This window comes from Ursus maritimus, unplaced genomic scaffold (assembly GCF_017311325.1).
Source record: "Ursus maritimus isolate PB19 unplaced genomic scaffold, ASM1731132v1 scaffold_4, whole genome shotgun sequence".
In the NCBI taxonomy this organism is placed as follows: domain Eukaryota; kingdom Metazoa; phylum Chordata; class Mammalia; order Carnivora; family Ursidae; genus Ursus; species Ursus maritimus.
The window spans coordinates 78,730,923-78,758,279 of NW_024426552.1; the positions used below are offsets into that span (position 1 = coordinate 78,730,923).

The 27,357-nt window shown below is 36.9% G+C and overlaps 1 protein-coding gene across 1 annotated transcript in view; it reads right to left on the minus strand.

Moving 5' to 3' along the window:
- The window catches only part of VPS8 (VPS8 subunit of CORVET complex), a 246,405-nt gene that overhangs the window by 195,895 nt on the left and 23,153 nt on the right, over positions 1-27,357 (minus strand). Inside the window, exons 6-15 of the mRNA XM_008705231.2 lie at positions 25,377-25,409; positions 24,358-24,412; positions 16,388-16,512; positions 14,366-14,452; positions 11,947-12,014; positions 10,341-10,494; positions 10,174-10,233; positions 8,785-8,892; positions 4,714-4,794; positions 1,428-1,598 (exon numbers count right to left, since the gene is read on the minus strand). Coding sequence (XP_008703453.1) covers positions 1,428-1,598; positions 4,714-4,794; positions 8,785-8,892; positions 10,174-10,233; positions 10,341-10,494; positions 11,947-12,014; positions 14,366-14,452; positions 16,388-16,512; positions 24,358-24,412; positions 25,377-25,409 — 942 coding nt within the window. The remainder of the gene's footprint in view (positions 1-1,427; positions 1,599-4,713; positions 4,795-8,784; positions 8,893-10,173; positions 10,234-10,340; positions 10,495-11,946; positions 12,015-14,365; positions 14,453-16,387; positions 16,513-24,357; positions 24,413-25,376; positions 25,410-27,357) is intronic.

Here is a 27,357-nt window from a genome sequence, read left to right on the forward strand (position 1 = left end):
GTTTATTCTGGTCCTAATTACTCCCCACTCAGAGGCAAGATGCCCTGAGTATTCTACCCAATGCCCTATAAATTACAAAGTTTTCCATTCTGGCTGGCATAAACAAGCCGGTGTGAGCACTGGATACAGTTCCTTCTAAACCTATCAATTCTTTCCCTGGCCTTCGGTAGGATCAGCATCTGCTGATCAGTAGTCTGCGGAATACCCAAGGGGAACCACAGGTATAGCACTTGCTCTCCTCTCCAGTACCCGGTCCTGCAAACTCAACCCACCTTAAGTCTTCCCAGAGTCTCAGCTCATGGAGTCCATCAGGCTCCAACTGGGTTCCTCACCCCTGGGCTATAGCCTGGAAACTCTCTCTAGGCTAGAAGCTAGGATAATCATAGGGCTCACGTCACTTGTTTCCCATTTTGTCAGGGATTGCTGTTCTTCATTGCCTGATGTTCAGTATTCTGAAAAGTTTTTTCTTCTTTTATACAGAAGAGTAAATCCAGCGCCCATTATTCCATCTTGGCCAAAACTGCAAGTTCCAAGTCTAACACCATTTCTAATAACCATTCAGACAGAAGAAAATAACCTCAGTGTGGGATAGTAATTAGTCTTTAGCGAATTCTGCATTACCATTTCTTATTCTGGATTATCTTGGTTTGTAAATTCTGTGGCTGGAAGACCCTTTCATACATTTTTAAACTCTGAAGTTCTAATATCTCAGGGAGATTTGAGCAATGGCTGTATATCACACAGTAGGTACTCATCAAATATGAACATTACTTTTTTTTCCCCAAGAAATTACCCAGGAAAGCCTCTAAATTTCCTGCTTACAGATTATTGGTTTAGGAAATCACAATTCAAAGAAATTTAACTGTAAACTATCTGTGTAAATTGCTAAAGGCCATCATTGTGGTTGCTTAAGATACAGTAAAATTAATACTAAGTTAATACTTAGTGTGTGTCTTCCTTTTCTCCAGACACCTACATTTCATCTATCCCCTATTCCCAAAGAATCTTCTTTCTCTCAAAGCCACCTTTATCTTTTAATGCTCACAGCCACCACACCTGCTCGAGCCTTTACCAATCACCCAAGTCAGGCTACCTATCTCTAGTCATTCATCCCTTAAATCTATCAGGCTTATTGCCACCGTATTAAACTTTCTAAAATACTCTGCTTTTACAATTTCTCATAAATTTTCAATTTCATTATTTTAATATAAAAGTTAAAATTCTTTGATATTAAATTAATCACATTTCTGAATAGAAGGTAGCATGAATTACTGTTTTAGTTCACATTCCTGAATCCTTACAAACACACCCATATCCACTTCAATCTAGACATAAAGATAACTAACTTCTCAGAGTTCCAATTTCTAAAACAAACAACAAAATACCAAGTTTATCAAAGCAATTCTAAGATAATGGATTACCCTTACCAGTGCCTGGCTAACATTTCCTCCAGTGGCTAGGGATTTGAAATGGCTGCTGTTATAGACCAATTGAACTTCTGAGATCTCCACTGTTTCCAGTTCCTCTTGAGTCTGCCGATCAATCACATGCAATTTCTCCACGCTATCCAAGAGCACAACTGTGCGTGAGTTTATCCACTGCAAATCAAGCACACCGCAAAAAAAAAAAAAAAAAAAAAAAGGTGAGGCCCATCCCACACCATCATTCAGGACAAAAAGAAAGCCTGGCCACTCAGTTAAATTGTATTGAGGATTCTATCCATTTAGTAATTTGATGACAACAAAATCACAGCAAGAACTACTCGGTGACAGTGGATAATAGTGTATAACACAGTACTGAGTTCTGACAGTGTTAAAACGACTCATAGTATTTAAAAAAAGTAACTAAGAAGGGTGCCTGGGTGGTTCAGTTGGTTAAGCGTCTGACTCTTGATTTTGGCTCAGGTCATGATCTCAGCATCGTGAGATCAAGCCCCGTGGGCTCCGCGGGGTGGGGTGGAGCCTGCTTAAGATTCTCTCTCTCCCTAAGAATGAATGAATGAATGAATGAAAGAATAAAATAAAAATAAGGTACCTAAGAGCTTTCACAGATATATTACAGTATATATTAGCTTCAGTAAAATTCTTTAAATGGTACAGCGGCACAAGCAAACTGACAAACTATGTATTTCTTATGTTTTTGACATTAATTAAATAAAAGGACAAATAAACCTCATAAACCTAGGTGGTCAATTGTTAGCATTTACATAATACATATTTTAAAACAGAAACATTACAAAATATATATTTCCTCTAAAACTTCCCTACCAATTATGGGAAAGCTCCTTGCTTTTCTATTTCTCTATATTCCGAATTTTCCTTAATAAGTCCTATTATAATTTTAGAGGTAATAATTTAATAATAATATTAAAAATCTTCTGAAGGATGTCATTTTGATAAACTTCTTGGGTTTTATTTAAGACTTCTTCTTTTCTTTTTTTTTTTTTTTTTAGAGATTTGTTTATTTGAGAGCAAGAGAGCTGTGCATGTGAGCAGGGGGACGGGCAGAGGGAGAGACTCTTCAAGCAGACTCTCACTGAGTGTGGAGCCTGACACAGGGCTCAATCTCATGACCCATGAGATCATGACCTGAGCTGAAACCAAGAGGCGGATGCCCAACCGACAAGCCACCCAGACACCCCTACGATTTCTTCTTTTCAAAAAAAATTTTTTTTTAAATTTCAATCCCTTTTAAAATCTGCTCAATTAGAATTCTAAATTAGCCAGAATAAAGTGCTTCTCCTGCACTTTCTCTCTCTGGGATTCATGTTGTTTTATTTGTATGACCTATTCCATGTCATCGGAGATTATTTGCATAATACCACATCGAAAACAACCAAGTTAAAATGGATCACTTTTTTTTTTTTTTTTTAAAGATCGTATTTATTTATTTGACAGAGAGAGACAGCCAGTGAGAGAGGGAACACAAGCAGGGGAGTGGGAGAGGAAGAAGCAGGCTCATAGTGGAGGAGCCTGATGTGGGGCTCGATCCCAGAACTCCGGGATCACGCCCTGAGCCAAAGGCAGACGCTTAACGACTGCGCCACCCAGGCGCCCCAAAATGGATCACTTTTAACATAGTGAAAATACACTCTTATCACTGTATTGTGGCTACTATGAGGGAAGGATTTTGTTCTGTTTTTCCCCAAAAAATTTCTCTCTCAGAAAACAGGGAGTTTGATGCTCAAATCATTTACAAAGAGCTCTTAAAGGTGCTCTCTTGATTATTTTAAAAAAGAAACTATCATTAGGAAAGACACATTATTAGCCTTATACAACCTTAGTACTAGTTTTTAGATGCTTTCAAAGGTCACCTGGTTAAAAAAGAGAATGCAAAGAGTGTTAGCAGGTTTAGCAATTATTCCTAAGATTAGACCCTCACAACTACAGCTGCTGACATTGTTGCAAACGAGCCTTTTAATGGTAATTTATAAAGCAATGCAGTTACTGTCATATCATGGATAAGTCACAGGACAGATGAAACACCTACTGCCCCACTGTCGGGAGAATGGTTACTTGCAGTTGAGGAAAAATTTTCCAGGGACAAAACCATATGCAGATTTTAAGAGTGCCATATCTCAAACATCTTAAACAGAAGTAATTATGACGAATTCTAGGAAACTGTGTTAGATAATCCAACAGGGGGGTCCTGGTGATGACAAAGACATTGATGTCTTACATTCAGGAGAAGAGTTTGAACAAAATTATTCCATTAAATGTGTATGGAAACAAAGTATCATTTCTAAATCAACAGTCTATCTGTGAGATTAAAACGCAACATACAACTAAATTAATTAAATTGTATATTATAAAGAAAAGATCCACTTCTTCAATTTCCTAAAAAGTAACATATTATCCAGTTAGGGGGAAAACTTTTTTAAGTCATTTTATTAAAAAAATGAGGCTCTGTCTCTTATTTAGAGTGGCCTGTATTCATGCATATACAGAATATTTCACTGGATACTGACATGCTTGAAGCATTAATGACAGAAACCCAGAAATAGTATAATTACACTATCTGCAAAGTGGACACACTATTTGAAAAAGAAAAAATAAACTTTGATACAAAAAGAAATACTCTTTTTTAAACTAAAAAGTTACTTAAAACTGAGATGTATAGTAGAGAGAAAATTCTGCAAAGTTTTTAGCCATGAAAAAAAGAATAAATTACATAAACTCCTGAACCAATTAGGACAAGCTCAGAAGTACAAAAATGTGTTTATAAAGAAAGCAGGGCAACAATCCTCAAGAAACCCACCCAAATTCTTCTGAACTCACCTTTGAACTAATCAGGACATCAAAGAAAACTTTTCCTGACCCTGCCACTGTTCAGCAGGACATAGGCTGAAAGGCATTATAAGTAAGGTGGCATCGGGGCGCCTGGGTGGCTCAGTGGTTTAAACGTCTTGATTTCGGCTCAGGTCATGACCTCAGACTAGTGAGATCGAGCCCCTTGTTGGGCTCCGAGCTGGGCATGGAGACTGGGTAAGATTCTCTCTCTACCTCTGCCCCTCCCTCCCCTCTCTACGTTTCCCCCCGCCCCCCAAAAATTAATGTGGCATTATACCAAACTCAGACTCCATTGCTTCTGTCCATATTTTACATAATCCCAAAAGTCAGGGTTCTTGGCAGAAATCCTGGTAGTGCTAATACACCAGGGTCTCAAACCAATTACATGAGATAAATGGGGCATATTAATCTGAATAATACTCACAGTAAAGTTGATGAGATCATAGTAGAGGTGAAGGTGCTTTTGCTTAGTGACATGTATTGCTCCAGACTCATCTCTCTTAACCTGATGGTGAAATAAAAACAACCTAAATACCAGCTATGTTGGGAGGGGCTTTTGTAGATACTTAATTATACTCCCCTTAGAAAATGAGTTCCATTCACAGTACGCATAGCCCCAAATATTGGCAATTAAAGAAACTATTACACAAATGAAAAAAAATCATTCACACCATGATTTGTACCAAAATACGAGGCACATCTGCTCAGTGTTCTGGTTGTCAGTCCTGTAACGTGTGTTCACTCTACTATAATTCAGAACAATTAACTTCACCCCATCGGTGACTGTACTCAGCTAGAGTTAAAGCATAAAATGGGACTGACCACATGGTATGATAAAGTCAAAAAGTCCGTTAGGAAAAAAAAAAAGCTGCAGGGACAAAGCTAGACTTTTCTGAAGTATACTGTTACAGCTCAAACAGCCCAAAATGTCCCAGGAGAATCTCAAGCATCAATATTTTATTTACATATGTGTACATACACCCTCTCTAATCTTTCACCACCCTTGTAATTTGCTTTCCCTGCTTTTGCTCCAAGGTGACAGAGCTGCAGGAGACGCAGCACGATGTGAAATGTATGACAACCTAGCCAACCTGGGCTGCCTTACACTCTCCCAGAGCAGTGTTCCAGATGGCTTCCTTTCCCTTCAAGCCCTAATTCCTTTGCCTTCTAGTCCCATCACTTACAGTGTTGATCTCACCAGATACCTACACAAACAACTGAGCCGTCCTAATGCAGGCCCTTGATGTACTCTCATCTTTGCTTCACTAAGTCACTTCCCCTGGAAGAAATGATAGGCTAGTAGAAGGAGCATGTGACCTAGAGGTGTGTGTTTCAGTTCCACTAGTATAGCCGTGTGGACAAAGGCCAATCACTTATTCTTTCTCAGTTCCCTCACGTGAAAAATGAAAATGAACACCAAATGGCTCCCTATTTGGCTTATACTGAAAGAGTTTCACAAATGAAAAAACAATGCCAACATTACCTGTTCTCTTAGGATTCGCTGAAGTCCTTGCTAAAGAAGATCACTTCACTCATATATATTCTAAATCCCACCCCTTCCACCACTGCTTAATATTACCTCTCCCTTGCTGGCAGATTCACTCACTCGTTTTAAGGGCACTTTTCCTTTTGCTATCTAACATTTTTTCTGACTTCTCCATCTTCAAAAAAAAAAAAAAAAAAAAAAAAAAAAAAAAAGCCTTTCCCTGATTTGCTTTTTACAGATATTTTTCTTGCAGCCAAACACTAGGAGTGTAAGTTTGCTATTCTAGACGCACATTTCTTTAACAAGGCTTGACAATGTAGCTTCCACCTCCATTCCATTGATGATTAGTCCTCTGAAAAGCTTCTAATCAACAATTACTTGCGGGGGCGCCTGGGTGGCTCAGTCGGTTAAGCGCCTGCCTTTGGCTCAGGTCATGATCTCAGGGTCCTGGGACTGACCCTGCCTCGGGCTCCCTGCTCACTGGGGAGTCTACTTCTTTCTCCCTCTCCCTTCCCCACTCATTTTTTCTCTCTCTCTCAAATAAATAAATAAATCTTAAAAAAAAAAAAAAAAAAACCAACTACTTGCATATTCAGTGGTCTCATCTTCAGTCGTCTTCTCTCTTGATCTTTATTTAATAATGGTATTACCCTGGAACTGACATTGTCCTGAAGCCTCTCCTTTGTCTCCTGTGTGAGGCCATACTGTCCTACTTTCCCTCCTATCTCTATGTGCCTTTATTGGAACATTCTTTCTTGATTCCTTTTCTTTTCCCTTTCCCTTGTGAGTGCCTGCCAAGGCTACGTATGCTCTGGCTTTTGATTTTCAGTTTCAACGACATTCTCTATCCTGAAATTCTCACTTGCACTGCAGACCTGGATTGCCGTCTGCCCAGAGGACATTCCCTGAGAGAAGACTTAAGAATCCCACCTTTGCTTCTAACATTCAAATCCTCTGTAACCCTAGCCCTTCAAATAGTTCATGCTTCTGAAGTGCAGTCAGAAACAAAGACTCGTTCATGTTCTTCAGTTCCCAGATCCAGTGAGCAGCCTTGTCCTTCCTTCAAAATGTCATCCCTCACTATCACTGCAACCAAGCATCCTTGTCTAAAGACCTCATACCTGCTTTCGCACAAGAGCAAAACCCTCCATTTCCCTGCTACCACCTATAATCTATTTTTTCTGCTACATCTATACTGATCTTCCTTAAATACCACTTTAATCACATCTTTATCTCTTTAATTCCTACAAACCTGTGACAGCTCCTCATTACCTAGTCCAGGCCAATTATATTATATAATCTGGATCGGGGTCAGCAAACTTTTTTTGTAAAAGGACACACAATAAATATCCTACGTTCTGTGTACCATACAATCTCTTTCACAACTACTCCATTCTGCCACTGTAGCATGGAAACAGCCATAAATCAGACATAATCAAATAGGCATGACTGTGTTCCAAGAAAACTTTATTTATAAAACAAGCAACTGGCCAGATCTGGTCCATAGGCCATGGTATGCCATCCCTTATCTAAATCTACATCATATATTCGACTTGATTTTTCATAGGTTTCTCACACTCATTAAGTCTATAAACATTTATTAAGCATCTACTCTATACAGGCACTGTCCTTGTGGTTGGAATCTTTAGATTTATGGAGCTTTCACTTAATGAGAAAGAAAAATATGAGACAAGTAATTTTAAAAGTACTCAAAATTATCAAAGCAGAAGACAGAAGGTCTTGTGTATGTAGCAGGAAACAGTTCAGGAAGTCGGGGAAGGCACTGTTAATCATGAGTTAGGTAGGACAGAGTGGAAGAGGGCATAGAGCTTCCCTACAAGAGGTGAGAGCATATGCAAAGACACCAAAGCCAGGGTCTAGTTAGGAAGCTATGCCAGGGGGCGCCTGGGTGGCGCAGTTGTTAAGCGTCTGCCTTCGGCTCAGGGCGTGATCCCAGCGTTCTGGGATCGAGCCCCACATCAGGCTCCTCTGCTATGAGCCTGCTTCTTCCTCTCCCACTCCCCCTGCTTGTGTTCCCTCTCTCGCTGGCTGTCTCTCTCTCTGTCAAATAAATAAATAAAAATCATTAAAAAAAAAAAAAGAAAAAAGAAAAAGAAAGCTATGCCAGAGCCAAAGTAGAAGAGCTGTCAGTGGTTTAGGCTAGGCAAGCAGCAATGGGGGAGTCAAAAAGGGAGTAAATTCATATGTTGGAGACAGAATCAACAGGATGTGGTGAAGAAGCAGAAATGAGGGAGAAAGGTAACTGAAAGGCAACCCTTAGGTTTCTAGCTGGAGAAACTAGGTGGACAGTGGTATCCTTGCTTCACTAAGCTAGGAAACCCGAGATTATGCAGGCACATTCTTACCTCTATAACTTCAGTTCATCTTATTTGCCCCAATATGCATATCCACCATCCCTGCAGTACTTGCCCCATATCCTTCAGTGTCTTCCATGGCCTATCCAGTCCATAGTAATCTCTCCACACTCTGAACTTTTATCAACTTTCAGTTCTCATCACATAGTTGAATCCTTAAACATAGTGTTCTCCCTAGTAGTAATGGGCATACTGGCTTTGTCTCTCAAGCAGTATTGGAAGTTGTGTGAAAGAAGAAATTATGTTTTATACGTCCTTCAACTGCTTCTGTGTCCATCGGTGTAGAGAACACAGTATGTGCTCAATGATACCTGTTGTCTAATTAATACACTCTATGTAAATAGGTAAGCCATTAATAGACATACATACATTCATATATTTATACACACACATAAACAATTAATTATTGGTTAGTCAAAGGAGATGAACTGAGAAATACACCATGGAGGGGGGCATGGAGCTGAGGTGATCAATTGTTTTCCATGTTAATCATTAAAGCTTAAAATTAAAATTAAATAATCAAAGAATTATAACAGCATATTTCTTTAACATAATACTAACTCACTGGTGAATCAGGAAAAAAATATTATGATAGAGGACTTTATAACAGATCAAGCATCATATCAGGACTCACCAACAGAAAATGAACAACATCTCCTCTGCAGAAGGCAAGCATGGGATTCACATAATTATGTACCGCCACAAAGTGCCAGGCCAGCAATGGAACACTGGAAGGATCCATCTACGTGAGGAAAAGGCCAAAACAAACAAACAACAACAAAATATATATATATATGGCATCACAGTTAACAGCAGGACAAAGAGAAAACTAATTAAAAAGAGCATCTGACTCGTGTTCCTTGATAAAACTTCTCCCAATTTCTCATTAAGATTCCAATGAAGCAGGGACGGACTGGGAAGTGTCAAGAAGGAACTTTCCAGGTTAATGCTAATGTTCTGTATCTTGATAGAGGTTTGGGTTATAAAAGTATATACACTTGTTAAAGTTCATCAAATGTATGACCAAGGTCTGTGCACTTCACTGTAAGTAAATTCTACACCAAAGGAGAAACAAATATTGAACTCTAAACATAATGCATGCTGAACATTTAGGCAAATGAGTACTGACTTCTGCAATTTATTGGAAATACATTTAAAATAACATAATTTGGTGGGTGGATGGAGAGAGATATTTAATAAAGTACAGAAAACTATTAATGACAGAATTTAGATAGTAAGTATACAGATGTTCAATGTAAAATTCTTTCTACATCTCTATTTGAAAATGTTAATACTGGAAAAAAAAATACTAGTAAAAACATACAAAAAGATGCAAACATATACCACCATGATAAACCTCAGTTAGCCAGTGAAGCTAACCTAAGAAACACGAATGGCAATCCAAGCTGGCCGTGCCATCGGAAAGGGCAGATCTGCTTCCCCTGAGGCCCAGAGATAATGGAGTACCAATCAACGAACAGAAGAGTGGTCTCCCTCAGCACAGGGGCTGTGTTCTCAACTAGTCCTGGCTCTGTACCATCATTCTCCATCTCATCCCATCAATACCTCTCCTCACGTATACACTAGAAGATCACAACTCTCTGAAAAGAACCAAGCAGGAAAGGAAAGGGAAACTGGGGTATGCATCACAGATGCTGGGAAGTGTCATCCTCCAAAGTAGAATACTAAAGGCAGAAGCCAAAAGAAGGCCTATGTAGCCACAAATTATGCTAGATTCTATGGTGGGGTGTTCTCTATCAGTTCAGTATCAAAGCAGCAGCTGTTTATGAGAGGACAGCTTAAAACAATAAAAGTAAAAAAGCACAGACCTCATGATCTGTACCGCTCCAGTCACCACCTTATACTGCTTTGGTCACATCGATTTAAGTCCAGACAATGATCTTTGGAGCACTGACTTCCATTCCACCTTGTTTTCTGACAATCTCACAGAATTCGACACTTTCAAGTCATTTCCCCCCTTCTGACATGGTCTTTTGCCAATAAAATGGAGAGGTTTACTCACCCGTCCATAGGGAAAAGTCATCCACACTTTCAAGGACGGTTTCAATCCAATGACCAGTATCTTTAGGAGAAAAATATATTTTTAATGTTTACCCTATAATTTTCAAATTTTTGGTATTCAAAGCCTCTAAAAGTTATGAGTTTCACTTTCTCAATATACCAACCAACCTTTGTTAAGGATGCCATGGCCAATAAGGAAAACTGTGTGATGGGATGATCTTTCAACTCAGGCTTCGAATGGAGAGGCTCAATACAGCAAACTTCCCCCTTGGAACCACTGAACAGACATCTAGATTCACATGTTCTCACCCCCATCACTCTCCTGCAAAGGTAACCAAAAAATTCAGAATTGATTTAGTAACGATTCAAGGCACTACCGCCACTAGCATGGACTACTACAACAGCCTCCTAACTCCTGTTCTTGCCTCCAACACTCCAACTCCACAGGACACTAGCAGGTTCTCTGCAACATCTAGGTCAGATTTACCACTCTTCTCCTACAAACACTCCAATGGCTTGCCACCGTACATAAGATAAAATCCAAACTCTTTACCATGTTTTCAAAGGTCCTATGTGATCTGGCTCCTGCCTTCACTCTTTTCCCAGTATTTTTTTTTAAGATTTTATTTATTTATCTGACAGAGAGACACACAGCCAGCGAGAGAGGGAACACAAGCAGGGGGCGTGGGAGAGGAAGAAGCAGGCTCCCAGCAGGGGAGGGAGCCCGATGCGGGGCTCAATCCCAGGACCCTGGGATCAGGCCCTGGGCCAAAGGCAGACGCTTAACGACTGAGCCACCCAGACGCCCCTCTTTTCCCACTATTAACAAAGTCATGCTCCAGCCACAACTGCCTCCTTCTGTTGCTCCAGCAAGCCAAATTTGTGCCCACTTCAAAACCTTTGTGCTTGAACATCCCTTCACCTAGAACACGTCTAGATCTTTGCATTTGTTGACCAGATTATCACTCAGGTCTTTGCTCAAATGTCAACTTCCTGAATTATCCTCAAATGCACTCCAGCAAGCTGACTGGTCTTATTTTCTTCAAAGCACTCATAACTCTCTGAAGTTATTTCATTTATGTATTCATTATCGTGTCTCTACCCCCGCCCCAACTAGAATGTAAGTTCTATTAGAGTAGCAGGCTTGTCTGGTTCACAGCTGCAAGTCTAGTGCCTAGAACAATGCCTACACATAGGAGATGCTCAGTGAACATTAGCAGAATAAACAAGTAGTACTTTGTAAGCAATTATGTTGGGCTTAGCAAGGTGAGAAAGTATGAGAAACATAAGAAACAGTCCTTACTTTGAGAACTTATGGAAATACAGCATGCATTGAATTTTATGTTCTACTTGTTAAAAAAAAAAACAACCCTGCTTTATAAATATTCTCCCATATATCTAGACAGTCTTTGCTCTTAAAGAGAAATATGGTAATTCCAAGGCAATAAAAACCTTTTTAGATATTAGAGTTAGAATCAACTGGGCCTGGGGCCTAAACCAAAATTAGTGACATACTCCAGAATTATGGTCCCCAAGACTGAGAGCTCATATGAATTCCCTGGGGAGCAGGAGTTCAGAATCCCAACTCAGACCTACAGAGACAGAATTCCGGGTGGCCATTCCTGGACCTCCAAATGTCCCATAAGCCTCCCCAAGTCATAACCTATTTTTAATCACATGGCTTTTCCAGACCTCTTCATGTTCAACTTCAAGTGATTAAACCAGAGCTAGTCTTTTCATTTCATTTGTCAACATATGTCCTTTAGTTGCTTACTTAAATGTCAATTCAAAAACAGAGCCTCCGCTGTCATTACAAATTGCAAGAGTTGGATCATCTGTAAACTAAACAGAGAAGAAATTCACTTTCTTAGAGATTTTTCAACAACCAGTCAAGTATGAAAAAGGGAAAAAATTATAATGTCTTAAAAATCTAAAACCAAACACATTTAATAGCATTTGAAATCACCTAGATTTAGTTCATCATTCTAAATATACAAACCCACCCATATTCAGAGTAAAAATGGCTCAATATCTTTAAAAAACTGAGGGTTTAAAAAAGCAAACCCACCTTTCATTGGGATCAAAGAAAAATACAAACTATGACTCATAAAAGCCCTAAGTTCTCCCCTTGAGTTCTTAACATTAACTTTTTCTAAGCTGCTATTAAACTGAACAGGGTATACTAGATACATTTGCAGTTGCCTAGTTTTCAAGAACAGAGAAAGAGTAAAAGATATTTGCTATCTTTGGGAAATAAACTTGAATACGTTTTCTGAATAACTGATGAATTAGTCCACTATATTTAAAATAGTTTAACTTTTTATGGAGTGATTCCAAATATGTGCTGTCTCCTGATTTTATCTGACGGTGTACACATCAGTTATTATCACCTACTCTGGAAAACTCAAAATGACAACTAACGTGCGCAATGACAGACAGTCCTAAGGGCTCATGAGGTATGGTAAATGTGAACGCTGTAGGATACAAAACTGAGTAACCCGAGTCACTCCGAGTGACCGGTCTCCCTAACCCAAAAGGTTGGTGAGCCATCCTAAATGGCGTGTCTTTGTTCTCTTAGGGACAGTTAAGGTACAGAAGACTACTGTAAAATTATTCTTCCCACACAAAGGCATAACAAAGAAGACCCACACTTTTGCTCTCAAGGCCTCACTGAGCAATTGCCAGAGTGAGAAATATATACCTGGAATGTAGGAAAATCAACTGAACTTGCATTTTTATTTATTAATTTTCTACTTATCTATGTGTTTTGTAATGTATTTCAATATTAGTACAGTACAATTATAGTATTTTCAAAATAAATTTTATATATACATATACATATATGTACACACACACACGAACATATACACATACATGTATTAAGGATGTAAGCCCAAGTTGTTATTGCTGGGATATAGGGTTTAAGTTTGGAGAACAACGAATAAGAGTACTAAAGAGCAAGTGGCTGTTGTCAATGCAAGACTCTGGAAGTATTCAATCACATATATCCTTGCTACCTCTTACTCCAATGTCACAGCGTCTGCATGCAACGCCGTTATCACTAATCCCAAGCAATACACTTCTATGATTTTATCCTCAGCCACATTCTTCTCTTTCCTCTCTGCCTTTATCTCTTCTGTTTCCTGTTTCTCTCAAGTATTTTGCTTTCTCCTGTACATGAACTGTCCTTTTACAAACACCACCAATTAGTTATCCCTTCAACCTAATGTTTATTGAGCAGCTACCATACATAATCCAAAAATAAGTGAGAAACAGACTCAGGTTTCAAAAATCTTCATCTATTAAAGGAGAGAAGACATAAACACAAACAACTCTATAGGAAAAAAGGTCAAGAAAAACTGCCATGATGTTCAGAAAAGAGGGAAATTTTACTTGTCTTGGTTGCTTTCACTGTTACTAAATGCTTCAATGCTGCTCTGTCACAAGACACTTTTATGAAACTAACCTAAACGCAGACACACAAACTCCAGATGCTTACAGACTTGAAAAAGCATATGTACGGATAAGGGAGGTCTGCACAGCCAAGCAACCAAATGTGTACGTGATTAAAATCTAAAAGATCTGATTTTAGACTTCCCTAGTTACAGTCCTTTACCTTTTATGCTTCTGAACACGGGCTTGACAGCATACAAAAACCAAAGTTCACATTGTATTTATAAATGAAATCTGTTACCTAAGTTGGCTTATTTTTTTCAGACCTGTAAGGAGAAAGCCAAGACTCAAATCTTAAAGCTTTTCCCTTAGAGGCCTGAAAGAAAATAAACCAACAGATCTGGTCCGAAACATAATGCAAACCTTGGTTCTTTCACAGCTGATGCCTTGAACCTCAGGTAACTCCCAACAAAATGTGACAGAGCAACGTTGGTGGACTAAACAAAAGGTAAAAAGACCTTTTTAAATCTCCACTTGAGTTTTCAGCAAGGTACTGCTGACAACCTCTGGTCTAGGATCACATCGGTTTACGCTTTCTGCTGCTCTGTTAGACGTCAACCCAACGTACAGCTGAATGTTACCATGCTAGCCCATCTCTGGTTCTAACCTGCAAAGCATCCTATTGGGCTAGTCAAACAAAACTTCATTTTCAAGGATTCTGTTTATAAAGAAATGTGCTTAAAAATGCATACACAAACATAATAATAGACGTTATTAGACAAAAAACCCAAAGGTATTACCTTAATATGTAATATTGCTGTTCCTGGAGGATGAGCATCTGTTATTGATCTGAGAAGTTTTCCACTGGCTAAATCCCACATCGTGATCTGTAAGACAACTAAATGCTTCAAAAACCAATCTATTGCTTTTTTGGACTTAAGTATTCTGCCTTGTGGCTGAAATAATCCATCCCTGGTCTAATAAACATTGCAGGCAAAAAGCTATGAAGTTGAAACATAACCGAAGGTTGCAGATTCATTAAAGCATAGGGCCTTTATTCCATCTTCAATTTCCCTTCATCCTGCCCAACCTACTTTTCCCTTCAGATTTTAAATGCTGTTCTTATACCAAAAAGTAAAAAATTTCTTCAATGAGTCAATCTCTTTAGCATTGGTAAAAATTATAAGAAAGGCTCACTGCCAGACCAAGTAGTGATGTATAAGTCAGATGAGAAAAGCCAAAACTTATTGCCAGTTTCAGAAATAGAAAGCAATTCTAAGAGTTATCGAGGAACACAGTAATGAGAATAGAGAAAGCAGAACATAGTATATTTAAAAAGCAGCAACAATTACCTATGTTACTATAAGGAAGTAAATTTTGATACAATAGCCTGGTTGGTTTGTAAAAGCTATTTACTTATATAGACTCATAAGTTAAAATATTAAAAATCACACACTCTGGCTCAGTTGATAAAAATTATTAAAAACTGAACAAAAGTTAGACTGAGCAATCTCAGCTCTACAGACATGCCACTTTACAATTTTTGGTCTTTGAGATATTGATCTAGAAATACTGGTTTGTTTTTTTTAATTAATCAAACTGGGCAAATTTAATGCAATATTTTATTTTCACATCCAGATACTCGATACTCAGATAATCAATGCAGTGAGTTCCCAAATATCAACAAATGGACCGTAATAGCTGTGTTTGCATTTTGCCTAAACAACTGCTTTGTACATACTTTATGCCCTCATCTGTCCCACCCATGCTTTTCTCCTAGCTCCAGTGTTACCGCACTTCATTCTTTTCCTCCAAATTTTTATTTAAATTCTAGTTAGTTAACATATAGTGTAATGTTGGTTTCAGGAATAGTATCTAGCGATTCATCACTTACACACAATACCCAGTGCTCATCACAAGTGCCCTCCTTAATACCCGTCACCCATTTAGCCCACCCCCCACCCACCTCCCCTCCAGCAACCCTCAGTTTGTTCTCTATTGTTAAGAGTCTCTTAAAGGTGCCTGGGTGGCTCAGTCAGTTGGGCGTCTGACTCTTGGTTTAGGCTATCATGATCTTGGGGGCGTGGGACTGAGCCCCCCAACAGGCCCCATGCTCAGCACGAAGTCTGCTTGTCTCTCTCCCTCTGCTCCTCCCCTGCTAATGTGCTCTCTCTAATAAATAAATAAAATCTTTTAAAAAATAGTCTCATGGTTTGTTTCCCTCTTTTTTCCCCTTCCAATATGTTCATGTTTTGTTTCTTAAATTCCACGTGAGTGAAGTCACATGGTACTTCTCTGCCTTATTTCACTTAGCATAACACACTCTAGCTCCATCCATATAGTTGCAAATGGCAAGACTTCATTCTTTTTGATGGCTGAATAATATTCCAGTGTCTGTGTCTGTGTGTGTGTGTACACACACCCCCACATCTTCTTTATCCATTCATCAATCAATGGGCATTTGGGCTCTCTGCATTGTTTGGCTACTGTTGACAATGTTGCTATAAACATCGGGGTGCATCAACTCCTTCGAATCTGTATTTTTGTATCCTTTGGGTATATACCTAGTATTGCAATTGCTGGATCATAGTGTAGTTCTATTTTTAACTTTTTGAGAATCTCCATCCTGTTTTCCAGAGTGGCTGCACCAGTTTGCATTCCCACCAACATGTAAGAGGGGTTCCCTTTCTCTGCATCCTCACCAACATCTGTTGTTTCCTGTGTTGTTAATTTTAGCCATTTTGACAGGTGTCAGGTGGTACAGAGATACTAGGTTTTTAAAACTTATTTTAACATCTATGGATAAATAAGGTCACATTTACCTGTCCTTTAGCAAAGCCACAGAGAAGTCTTGAGCAGTCATTGTTGATACTGAGAGCAGAGATGGCTCCATACTGACCTCCAACACTAGTGCTACCCAGACAGAGTCGCAAAGCTTGATTCTGATCTAAAGAAAGAGATTTGTAAAATCAGGTGAAAGAAATGAAAGGAATGAAAAAATATGTATTTAGTATCACCTTGTTTTCAAAGACTTGGAGGTAGCAACAATCAAAAGAATCAAAGGATGAAGTTATATTCATTTTAATGTATTTATTGAGCATGTAGTAGATGCTGGGCACTGAATTAGATACTAAGAATGAAGAAAAAACCAGATCTACAAGTAATATAGAACCTGCTAATAAGAAGTTAAAAAAAATCCGTAAGTAATCTTTATCTCTTTGAACAAATGAACTATCTTTCATCTGTCTCGTTTTAAAATTGTATTTCTTGCTGTGTTCAGATGCAAGGTTACAGAGAATACCACCTTTTAAAGTAGCTTTAAAATTTCAAAAATCAAAATTTATTAATTCAGAATTCATAATATAATTTACATTTATACTATCCACAAAGAAAAGGTTTCCTAGGCAAATTAACAGTGCAAACAAAATTACAGAGTAAATATTTAAACTACTTAAGAAAATTATTTTCAAGCATCAACATTTGATATGCTAAAAGCAAATAATTCAAATCTCTACTAGATTAAGTTATTTAAGGGTAAGGATCTTGCCTTAATCAATTCTGATTTTTCTCCAGGAGACATTCAACTATTTATTAAAATTTATTATCTAATAATTAAAAGAATTCCTCTAAGGCTTCTCATAGGCAATGCTTATTTTGTACAGAGTTCATTATTGTACCCACTTGAAAACAATGAAATAAAAAATTCAAGTATAAGAAGGCATGCCTACAAAATTTAACTGTTTAGGGGGAAAAAAACTCACCATATTTGCACAATCTGGAGTTCTCTGAAGTCACCCAGCAATTGTCTGTGCCTCCCTTAACTACTGACATGCTATTCTTTGGAGGTAAGTATGTCTTACTTCCACTATTAGACTATGTCCTTTCTAAGGGCTAAAATCATAAGTGAACTGACACTCCCAAAAACCTAGCCCGGTGCCCTGCACTCAGGAGGCATCTGACAATCATCTGAATAGCTTCCACATTTGCAAATCTTCCTTCCATAAGGGTAAATCTAGTTATCAGAAATCTAAAGACATTGATCCTCAGATCTTGGGAGTAATACTATGTAAACCTTTTGCCCATCCAAAGTGAATACCGTTAAGAACATTTTTCAGTGTTCATAAACTGGCTCAAATAGCAATCCCCATCTCCCAAAGGAGTTCTGACACAATTAATGGATGCACTGTATTTGGCACACAGAAAATACTCAATGTTTTCTGAAATCATTTTGGCTTTTAGCCTTCTAAGACAAATATTCAAAAAGGAATAAAATTCATAAATATATAAGGCCTGGTGTATTTAAAATGCCATTATCTTTATTCACCTCTAGAACGATTACAATTACAGATTTTCCCCTTCCTTACATATTTTCCTTCCTCTCCCAATTTGATCCAAATTATTAAAATTTCCTTTATTCTATTTTCCCAACTCTGAATTCAACATCTCGTTTTATTTTTGCTTTACCGAAACTGCCTGCCAAAATAGTGTTTTCCATGATCCGTATCTTATCAGGGATGCCTCATACAATTAGTGGATTATCCGTATATCTTATTTTGCAAACTGTCAAGATAGGATCTTTAGGCAACAATGTTTCTCTACATAAATAAATAAATAAATAAATAAATAAATAAATAAATAAATAAATAAAAACACTACTTTGGGTCTTGTGTGGAGGCAACAGATGGAATTAAAGTAAGAGGACAAAGACAGAAATTCCGTATCAGCCTCACAAAGAAGCCCCAGGAGTCTGGGCTGCCTGCCTTCCAGGCACAGAGTAGTGTCTGAATAGCATCCTGCTGGGATCCTTTGTAATCTGTGCTTTGAGATCCAAACGTACTCAGTTCTGATCCACCATACTTAAAGACACTCACTACTGCTTTCAGATTGAACAAAGTTCACATTTAAGACTATTTTAAGTATTCTTATAACTCAAGGAGATTAAGAATAGGAGAACGAGGGAATATGATAAAATAAAAAATAAGGGTACCATTAAGGGAGGAAACAAAGAAAAGTGACGAAGAAAAACTTCTGGATTAAAAACCCAAACAGGATTCTGCTTTCATAATGGGTCCTGTGCACTAAAAACTAGCTGCAACACAGGGGACCAAATTATCAAGCCTGGTCATTCCTGAAATATGTATGAAATTTACCTCCCATGGGACTGTGTCAATGAAAACATTCTTAACTTTTTCCCTTGATTTAAACAATGTATTCGTTATCTTTACAATGTTCCTTTATATGGTAAGCACGGCAGTGAGGTGATGGACACTGTGTAAAATATACTCTGGTTTTAACTCCATAAAGATATTTGTCAATTCTTACTGCTGTCTTTATACATTCTATATTTATGGCCCCGTATTAAAAAACCTGCTATCATTCAACTTAGACTAAATTCAGAAAAGGTAGAATTTCTGTGTAAAGAAGAAACCAGAATCTTATGAGAGAGGTTTCTTCTGCTGGGGTAACTAAACATTCTGTATCCCAGATTATTCTGGACACTTCTGGAAAAGGCTATTTGGTAAAACTAAAAATAAACCTCTTCCAAATACTTGAATTCTAAAGTTATATGGAAAGAACAGAAGGACCTGGACAGAAGCAAGAGAGGTTAAAAAAAAAAAAAAATCAGAGCTCTCCATACTGCACTCCTCCAGGGGTCTCTCGATCGCCTTAATTATTAAGGAAAAATTCTATTTTCCCTGCTCTTGAAGTCTGCTTTATCTATTGTTGGGAGAAACCATTAAATTAGCAGTACATCTAATTTCATTTACAGAGTTACATAAAATCACATTTGGTTGGCATTGTCAACTTAGTTTTAAAAAAAAATTGGAGTGGGTCCTTATAAAGCAAATAACTCTAGGCAAGAAATATGAAATGAGACTATCAGTTTTCCTATAAACTTCACAGAGTTGGCACAGAGCTTAAATAAGAAAATGCCTCCGAAAAATGTGAAAACTACCAAATGTTACAAAAATGTAAGGAATTATTATTAATAATAAATAGCTTACCAATTAAGATAACTTGAAGCCTAGTTATCACAAATGCTACAATGAATTATACCTATTTCTTTTATTAGTCTATCTTTCAAAGTATACTTTGCTTAGGGCAGATCTACTCAGTGTATTCTGGGCTTAAGAGTAATGTGCTAAATAGGAAAGAAAAGCCACAAGTAATGCATAAGTCTGTAATAGCCATAAAATCTAAATCTGAACATACTTCAAGAGAATTTCTGCTCTTTCCACATACCAAAATTGACCCAATCCTCTACTTCTTCGTCCCTAATTTGTTTTAACTAGTTCCCAAAGACCTTCAAAGAAGGAAATAACTAGATTCTAGAAGAAATCAAATTTAATTGTGTATAGAGGACTCTTATTGCCAGCATTCATCATTCTTCAATACTATTCTTCTTACCCTTTGTGCATATTAAAATATTCTCTAAGACCAAAAGAAGAAAAGAGGTAGTAGAAAACATTTTTCATTAAAGATCAAAAAACAGTAGAATCACTTTACCTGACCTCCACCTAACAAACACACAGAATTAAAGTCCTCATACCCTCTGTAAAGCTCACTGACAGAAGCCCAGGACACAGTGAATTCCCATGGCTAACTGGCTATCATCTAGAATGCTGACGCTTACAGTAACCTAGCTGTGTTCATTTCCAAAACTGCTCGTGCCTCTGTAATGTTACTGGACTTTAAAAAATTAATTAAACAATAGGTGAACCAATGAAATAGAGTGAAAAAGAAAGAGCTATTGTTTCCATGAAAACTAAATGAATGCTCATGAAAAACCTGGTAAAGGTGTTTCATTGAAAACCTGTCATGAAATAAGATGTGGACAAGATAACTGTCAAAGATTGAAGAGTTGTTTGGTGAAAATCTACAATTTTGTACTTCTCAATTGATTCAGAGGTGTCTAAGCTTCTACCTTTTTTTCTTTTAATTAAAAGTGCAAATTTCATGTGACTCATTACTGATGCAGTTTATTCCCAAAAAAGAGCTGCTGACCTCCAACTGGCAGATACAAACTCAAAGAAAAGGCTTTGGGCTGTATCAAAAGATTAAGGAGAAAAATCAATATTTGTATATTTTCAGTCAAATTAAACACTGAAAGTATGCATATATTTATAATTTTTAACATCCCCTGCTTTAACCAGTTTCAGTTAGCTGGTTTTTTTCAGTAAGCATTTCACAAGAAGGCATAAACTGTAATTGACAGCATTCTCTTTCAACACTAAAAAGGTCAAAATAAAAACAGTCACTCATGCAAACCAAAATTACTATACCTTTTCCTTTGAATCCATGGAGAAAAGATCAAAAGAAAGAGAAAAGCAAGAAATCAGTTCAAAAGTTCAGAGAAAAGACAGGTAAAATTTCAAAAGTATAAGTGACAACATTTAGTTATCTCTGGGAATGATACTAAATGTAATTAACCAATTTATGATTATATTCAGGTATTGATTATGGGAAAGAGAAAATGCTAATAACTGAATTATAGCACAGTAAATAAATCCAAGTCCAGGAAGTTTGATAGAAATAAAAACAACTTCAAAAAGATAATCTACTAAAGTATACTAACAACCCAAAAAAATAGGGCCTTGGAATACGGACACATCTTTATGAAGATTTGAATTTTGAGATCCTATATATAAGAAAGAGCCAAGATATATAATAAATATCACATACTATAGTCCATTAAAATAAGCAATATACATCACTTTTAAGAAGCTTACAATGATCAGTGTTTTAATGACCCAGGCCTCTATTGCAAAAAGAACCTAATGTCACTTAAAACAAGTACAATTCTTCCTGCTACACTTTTCCTATGATCAACAAAGATATTTAAATGAGATCAAATTTAACCCAGACACTTCACAGTATCATCACTCTGCCATTTGTTACTGCCACTCAGGCAATTTTTAATCCATTTGTTAAAATTCACTGTCCAAATAATCAGATTTTCACAAAAATATTGAGTAAAAGTTACTAACTGCATGATTAAAGACCCAAAGCATTATCAGAATGATTCTTTCTCAAAATGTCCACTTTGGCATATTCCTTTTCCATGAGACTGTAATGAAAGATTACCATTTCATCATATCTAAAACAGCTGTTGAGACCTTAAAAAATTAAGAAGCAGTCCCAAGGAAATTAAGAAGACAGTAGCAAAAGACAATGTACTCTTCTCCTCTGTTGAGATTTTATTTTTAAAGTATTCATTTAAGGGGCGCCTGGGTGGCTCAGTCGTTAAGCGTCTGCCTTCGGCTCAGGGCATGATCCCAGCATTATGGGATAGAGCCCTGCATCAGGCTCCTCTGCTGGGAGCCTGCTTCTTCCTCTCCCACTCCCCCTGCTTGTGTTCCCTCTCTTGCTGGCTGTCTCTCTCTGTCAAATAAATAAATAAAATCTTAAAAAAAAAAAAAAAGTATTCATTTAATTTGTTGCAATAGCTCTACATGGGTTTGATTATAACAGACACATATTCCTATAACCCTGCAGTAAGGAAGGGATGTTAAACAGGATGGAGTTGAGGAAAAGTGAACAATGGTGAGTGGGAACAAAAAATCAACATGCATTCTGCTGACAGATAAACATATACATTATACTTGATTCTCATTCATCTTAGTTCTTCTATTCTTTTCTTCATTTATCTTGGAATTTGCCTCCTTTTCTCTGAGGACAGAATTACTGAGAATGGTGAAAATGCACTGATCTAGGATTCAGTATTTCTTGATTCTGAACTTGGCTCCGTGTATCTCTCTTAGTCTCTCTAGTTCTCAGTCACCTCATATGTAAAATAAGGGGACTAAACTAAAGGTCCTCTTAAGATCCTTTCCCCAAATCCTTTCAATCTAACACCAATTATGCCTCCCCAGGAAAATAAGCATTCTTACACCTGATAGGAGAGCAGGCTGGTAAAACGTTCTAGAAGCAATTAGGTAATATCATAAGTGTTTAAAATGTTCCTAATTAAATTATGAAACCTGGAAAAAATAAAAATAAAAAATAAAATGTTCATACCCTGACCTTAAGCAATTCCACCTTTAGGAATTGGTTCTAAAGAAGTAATCATGTGCACAAAAATGCAGTTACAAAGATGTTCACTGCTATACTGTTTGTTTAGAAACAACCCAAATGTCTTAGTGTAGGAAGTGGTTAAGTAAATTATGGTGAATCCATTCAAAAGACTACTATGTAGCCATTAAAAATGTTACAGATGAATATATAATTACATGTGAAGATGTTCATTATGATGAAAAAGCCGGTTACAAATTAACATGATTCCATTTTGGGTGTACATACAGATGTACAAAAAAAAAAAAAAAAAAAAGATCAGAGGGCCATACAGAAATGTTAGGGATTATTCCTGGATGGTAGGGTTTGTTATTTTATATCTTCAATCTTTTGTGCATCGAAATTTTCTACTATTAACACATGTCAATTATGAAATAAGAAAAAAATTATTATTCAATGAATCAATTCTAAAGTTCTCTCAAGAGAATATTTTCGTGTTCATTCTTCCCACTCCCAAACAATAAAACTCTATTATTTAAATCAATCACATGATAATTAAGATTATCATCTTAAATCACATAATTAAAATCACATAATTATAATCACATAATCATAATTAAGATTTAAAATCTTAAAATCATATGATAATTAAGATTTTTAGCATATTTATAAACAGGAATTCAAACTGTTCAAAAACAAGTGAAAAAAAAAGTTTTTCACTCATATGGTAAATAATGATGCAAGGCCAACAGAGATCAAATTGTTGTACTGTAGTACTGTTTATTAAAGTGTTCCCAGGTAACCCTTATACACCATCCTGTAGATTCCTTACTAAAATCCATTTAAGAGAGATGCAAAAGACTGAAGATGCAGAAGAGAATATTAAAAACGAGAGAAAAATATTGTCTAATAGTTTTTAAATAAAAAAACGGAAGAAGATGTTCTGCTCAAAGTACTGAATTCAAAAGTAAAGCACAGGGCTATTTAGTCTCATGTAGGGAAAAAAAAGAGAAAATACTTAAAATACTATCATCTACTATATAAATGAATGTTAACTTCTCAAACAATAAATCAATGTGATTATGGGCTAGAAACTTTTCAGGTTAGAGGGATTTACAATGTAAATGAAAAAGAACTTATTATCAGTTTGAGTTATGAAAAATTACTGAGAAAGCCTGTGAATCTCTTTCCCTGAAGATCTTTCAGAATACCTGCTAGGATATGATTTAGAATAAAAAATCACCACCAGCACAAACTGAGGCAAACAAGAGGGCAATCCAAGGTCCCTTCCAACTTTATACTCTTTCTGTCTAGGTCTGGAGGGTCAAAGATGTGATAACTTATAAATTCATGAAGAAGAAAAACTTGCAATGAGCAATAAAATGAACTTGGGTCAAGTAATTTTAATTACAAAACTACTGACTCAGTCCTCAGTAGTGGGTGGCTCAGTCAGTTAAGCGTCTGCCTTCAGCTCAGGTCCTGATCCCAGAGTTCTGGGACTCAGTCCCACATCAGGCTCCTTGCTCAGCGGAAGCCTGCTTCTCCCTCTCCCTCTGCCTCTGCCTGCCACTCCCCCTGCTTGTGCACAGCGGGCGCGTGTGCACTCTCTCCCCCTAAGACAATAAATAAATAAATAAATAAATAAACCCTACTGACTGCCACTTTTCAAGTTTTTCTGACTTTTTCACAAGAAAATAAAGTTTACAATTAAACTATTAAAAGATACAAAATCCAAAAGGATACTTAATATCTATAGTAGGAAAGTACTTAGAAAATTTACCAAATATTAAAGCCAATCCATGAGATGTACCCACAGCTATCAGACTGGACACTGCCTGAGAACAAAAGGGAAGATTACACTTTGAAATATTACATCAAGGATCTTGAAACAATCCGAATTGAATTTGTTGGTCTTCTTTCCTTGAGGCACCAGATGACATACCAACTATTATAAATAAGGAGAATTTCATCTAGGAGGCAAAACGGGAAATGAAACTCAGAACGTTTTATTTCTGGGAATCCCTCTAAATTTACTCCAAGGGTAACAATATCAAAATATCATATGTTCAACATTATAGACAAAAACACACCACTTAGCTTCCTCTAAAGCTATTTAAAGAAAAAAAAATTCAGGGGTCCAGACAAAGTAAGAGGTACTTATGCTACCCAACCAAGAGCCAGCTATGAAGTGTGGGAAAGGGGTGAGAAAGCCCTTCAGTTTATTCACAGGAGCCAAAAGGCACCAGAAATATTCAAAATTCAGCCCACTTCCTCACCAATCGACTAACTAATAAGAAAGCTACAGGAGGCAGCTGGAAGTATTCAAGAAAAAAAGGCACTAGTGTGCTTTCAATATTCCCCAGTTCTCTATAATCGCGCCACAGATTTACTATTTGGCAGGCTTGGCAAGGGAGTTCAGAACTATTAAATGTACTATTTACCACAAAGTGATTTCACCAAATGCTGTTTTCCACTCCCTTATAACCAAAGGGAGGCCAAATCACAGAAGGAGCAAATTTACTTGGGCATGGGAGGACCACATATAAATAAACCTGGAAAAGGCTAATCATTATTCCATTATATGTTTCTCAAACAAAAGCCTAAAGAATAACAATACACTAGAAAGAAAGAGAACATTCAATATGGAAAAATTTTAAACCTGATTACTGGCAGTAAATGACCTATGAATTTATTATCCTAATAATTTATGCAATAACTTTGAACATTAGAAGAATAAATCTAAGAAAACCCAATCAAATAGAAAGCTTACCTTTAAAGGATTATTTAAAGTGTACTTACAATTGCTGTAGGCAAGCCAGCATCCACTTTGTCCTAAGCGAAATTAAAAGAATATTTGAAAAGATACTCTCATTTTTAAACAGAAAATTATATAAGGCCCTCTCTTTACATATACTTTGATCCAAATCAATTCAGACAAGAGATGGAACCTTCATTTTTGCCCCCAACTAAGAGAAACCACAAAAGTTGTACAAAACAACAAAATATAAAAAGCATTAGAGCAGATTATTTTATTTTACCAACTTTAACAAATGCTTTAGGAAAGGTACTGATTATAATTGAAAACAAAGAGAGGAAAGAAGTTCCATTTTCAATAATGTGAATAAACTCGAAGCACTACAGGTTAAAATGAGAGCAGTACATAAAGATTTTAGGAAAGGGAAACATGCTAAAATATTCTTCCTCTAAGCTTCCTATCCAGCAGATTATCCAATAACCCTTCAATTAAACCCAAGAAGGGTGTATTCAATCAGTCCTCAAGCATAAGAAAATAAAAAATTAACTCTGTACAGTAACTGTATGACCTTGGAAAAGTCACCTAACCCTCTGGTTATTAGTCTCCTCATCTGTTAAAGGAAATAGCAAATACTGCCCTATATACCTCAATGTGTTGTCCTGAGGATCAAATTAAATGTAAAGTATCATATAAATGTAAAGGTATCTATTTGATGCTTTTATAGCTTTAAATAATAAGAGCTTACAGTGATTAGCACTGTAGTGATGAGACAGATAAAACATGTATTATTCTGACTTTCCAGATTAAGAAAACAGAAGTTTTAAAGAGCATAACTGACTTGCCCAAGATTACTCAAGAAGTGGTAGAAATAGGTCTCAAACTCAGCTTCAGTTCCCAGGCCAGGCCCTTTAATACCACTTCTACATTTCTCTCCTGTCTGTCCCTGTCAATGTGGTCGATTAGTTATTAGAATCTCTCAGAAGGCAGAATCTATTTTATACAACTTTATAGAGCTTCCTAGGAACTAACTCAAGAAGCTGATTCCAGTGAACAGGAATATAAAGAAGAACAATCACGAGGCTGCCATGTTCAATGTTCTGGATAGCAGGATATACCCAACCTTGAATGGATATGTGTAAGGTATACCTAACATGCTTGATAATTAAGATGCATTCAATAAATATCTTATGAATGACTGATGTGTGTCCTGGATAGGGGGAAAAAAAATGAGCAAGCAGATGAAGAACATAAAGTAAATTTGAAATGGAGCCTGAATAATGAAATCAGAAGTCAGCTTACTTTAAAAGCTAAATAACAAAAATAAATAAATAAATAAATAAATAAATATAAATAAATAAATAAATAAAAGCTAAAAAACCAACGATGTGGGAAGCACTTTGGAGATTACAGAATTTTAGTACTGGTGTTGCAACATCTTAGAGAAGTGATTCTCGAAAGCCAGGCTGCAGTAAAATCATCTAAGATACCTGTTAAAATGCAGATCCCTATGCTGTACTGCTAAAGATGCCAACTCAGTAGGTCTGGGGTGCTGCCCAGGAAACTGCATTTTAATCAGCATGGCAGGAGCTTCTCACACATTGGACACATTTTGGAACGCTGTGCTAAGGTATCTCTACTATCTTAGGTGATCATAAAAGTGTTAAATACTCTTTAAAATTAATTTGAATTAGTTTAAAGTATAGTCATTTGTCATAGTACTTTTATCTGTGAATGAGCTGTGAACTTCCTTCACAACTCCAGAAGTCTCATCTAAGTGTTCTCCACGCATGGACTACGAAGCCATGATGAGCTAGGCCCCAGGAAACCCTAATAACATCGCTATCGCTATCCACACGGCTGAAGGCATTATTGAACAACTATTCAGGAGAGATACCCCAAAATATAACTAGCTTTACATGTTAATAAACCAACCATCACAGAAAAGCATACAATTTAAATTGAGCTGGTAATCCAACATTAGGAAGGCAGAGTATGAGCACTGTCACAGGAAAAGCAGTTTTCATT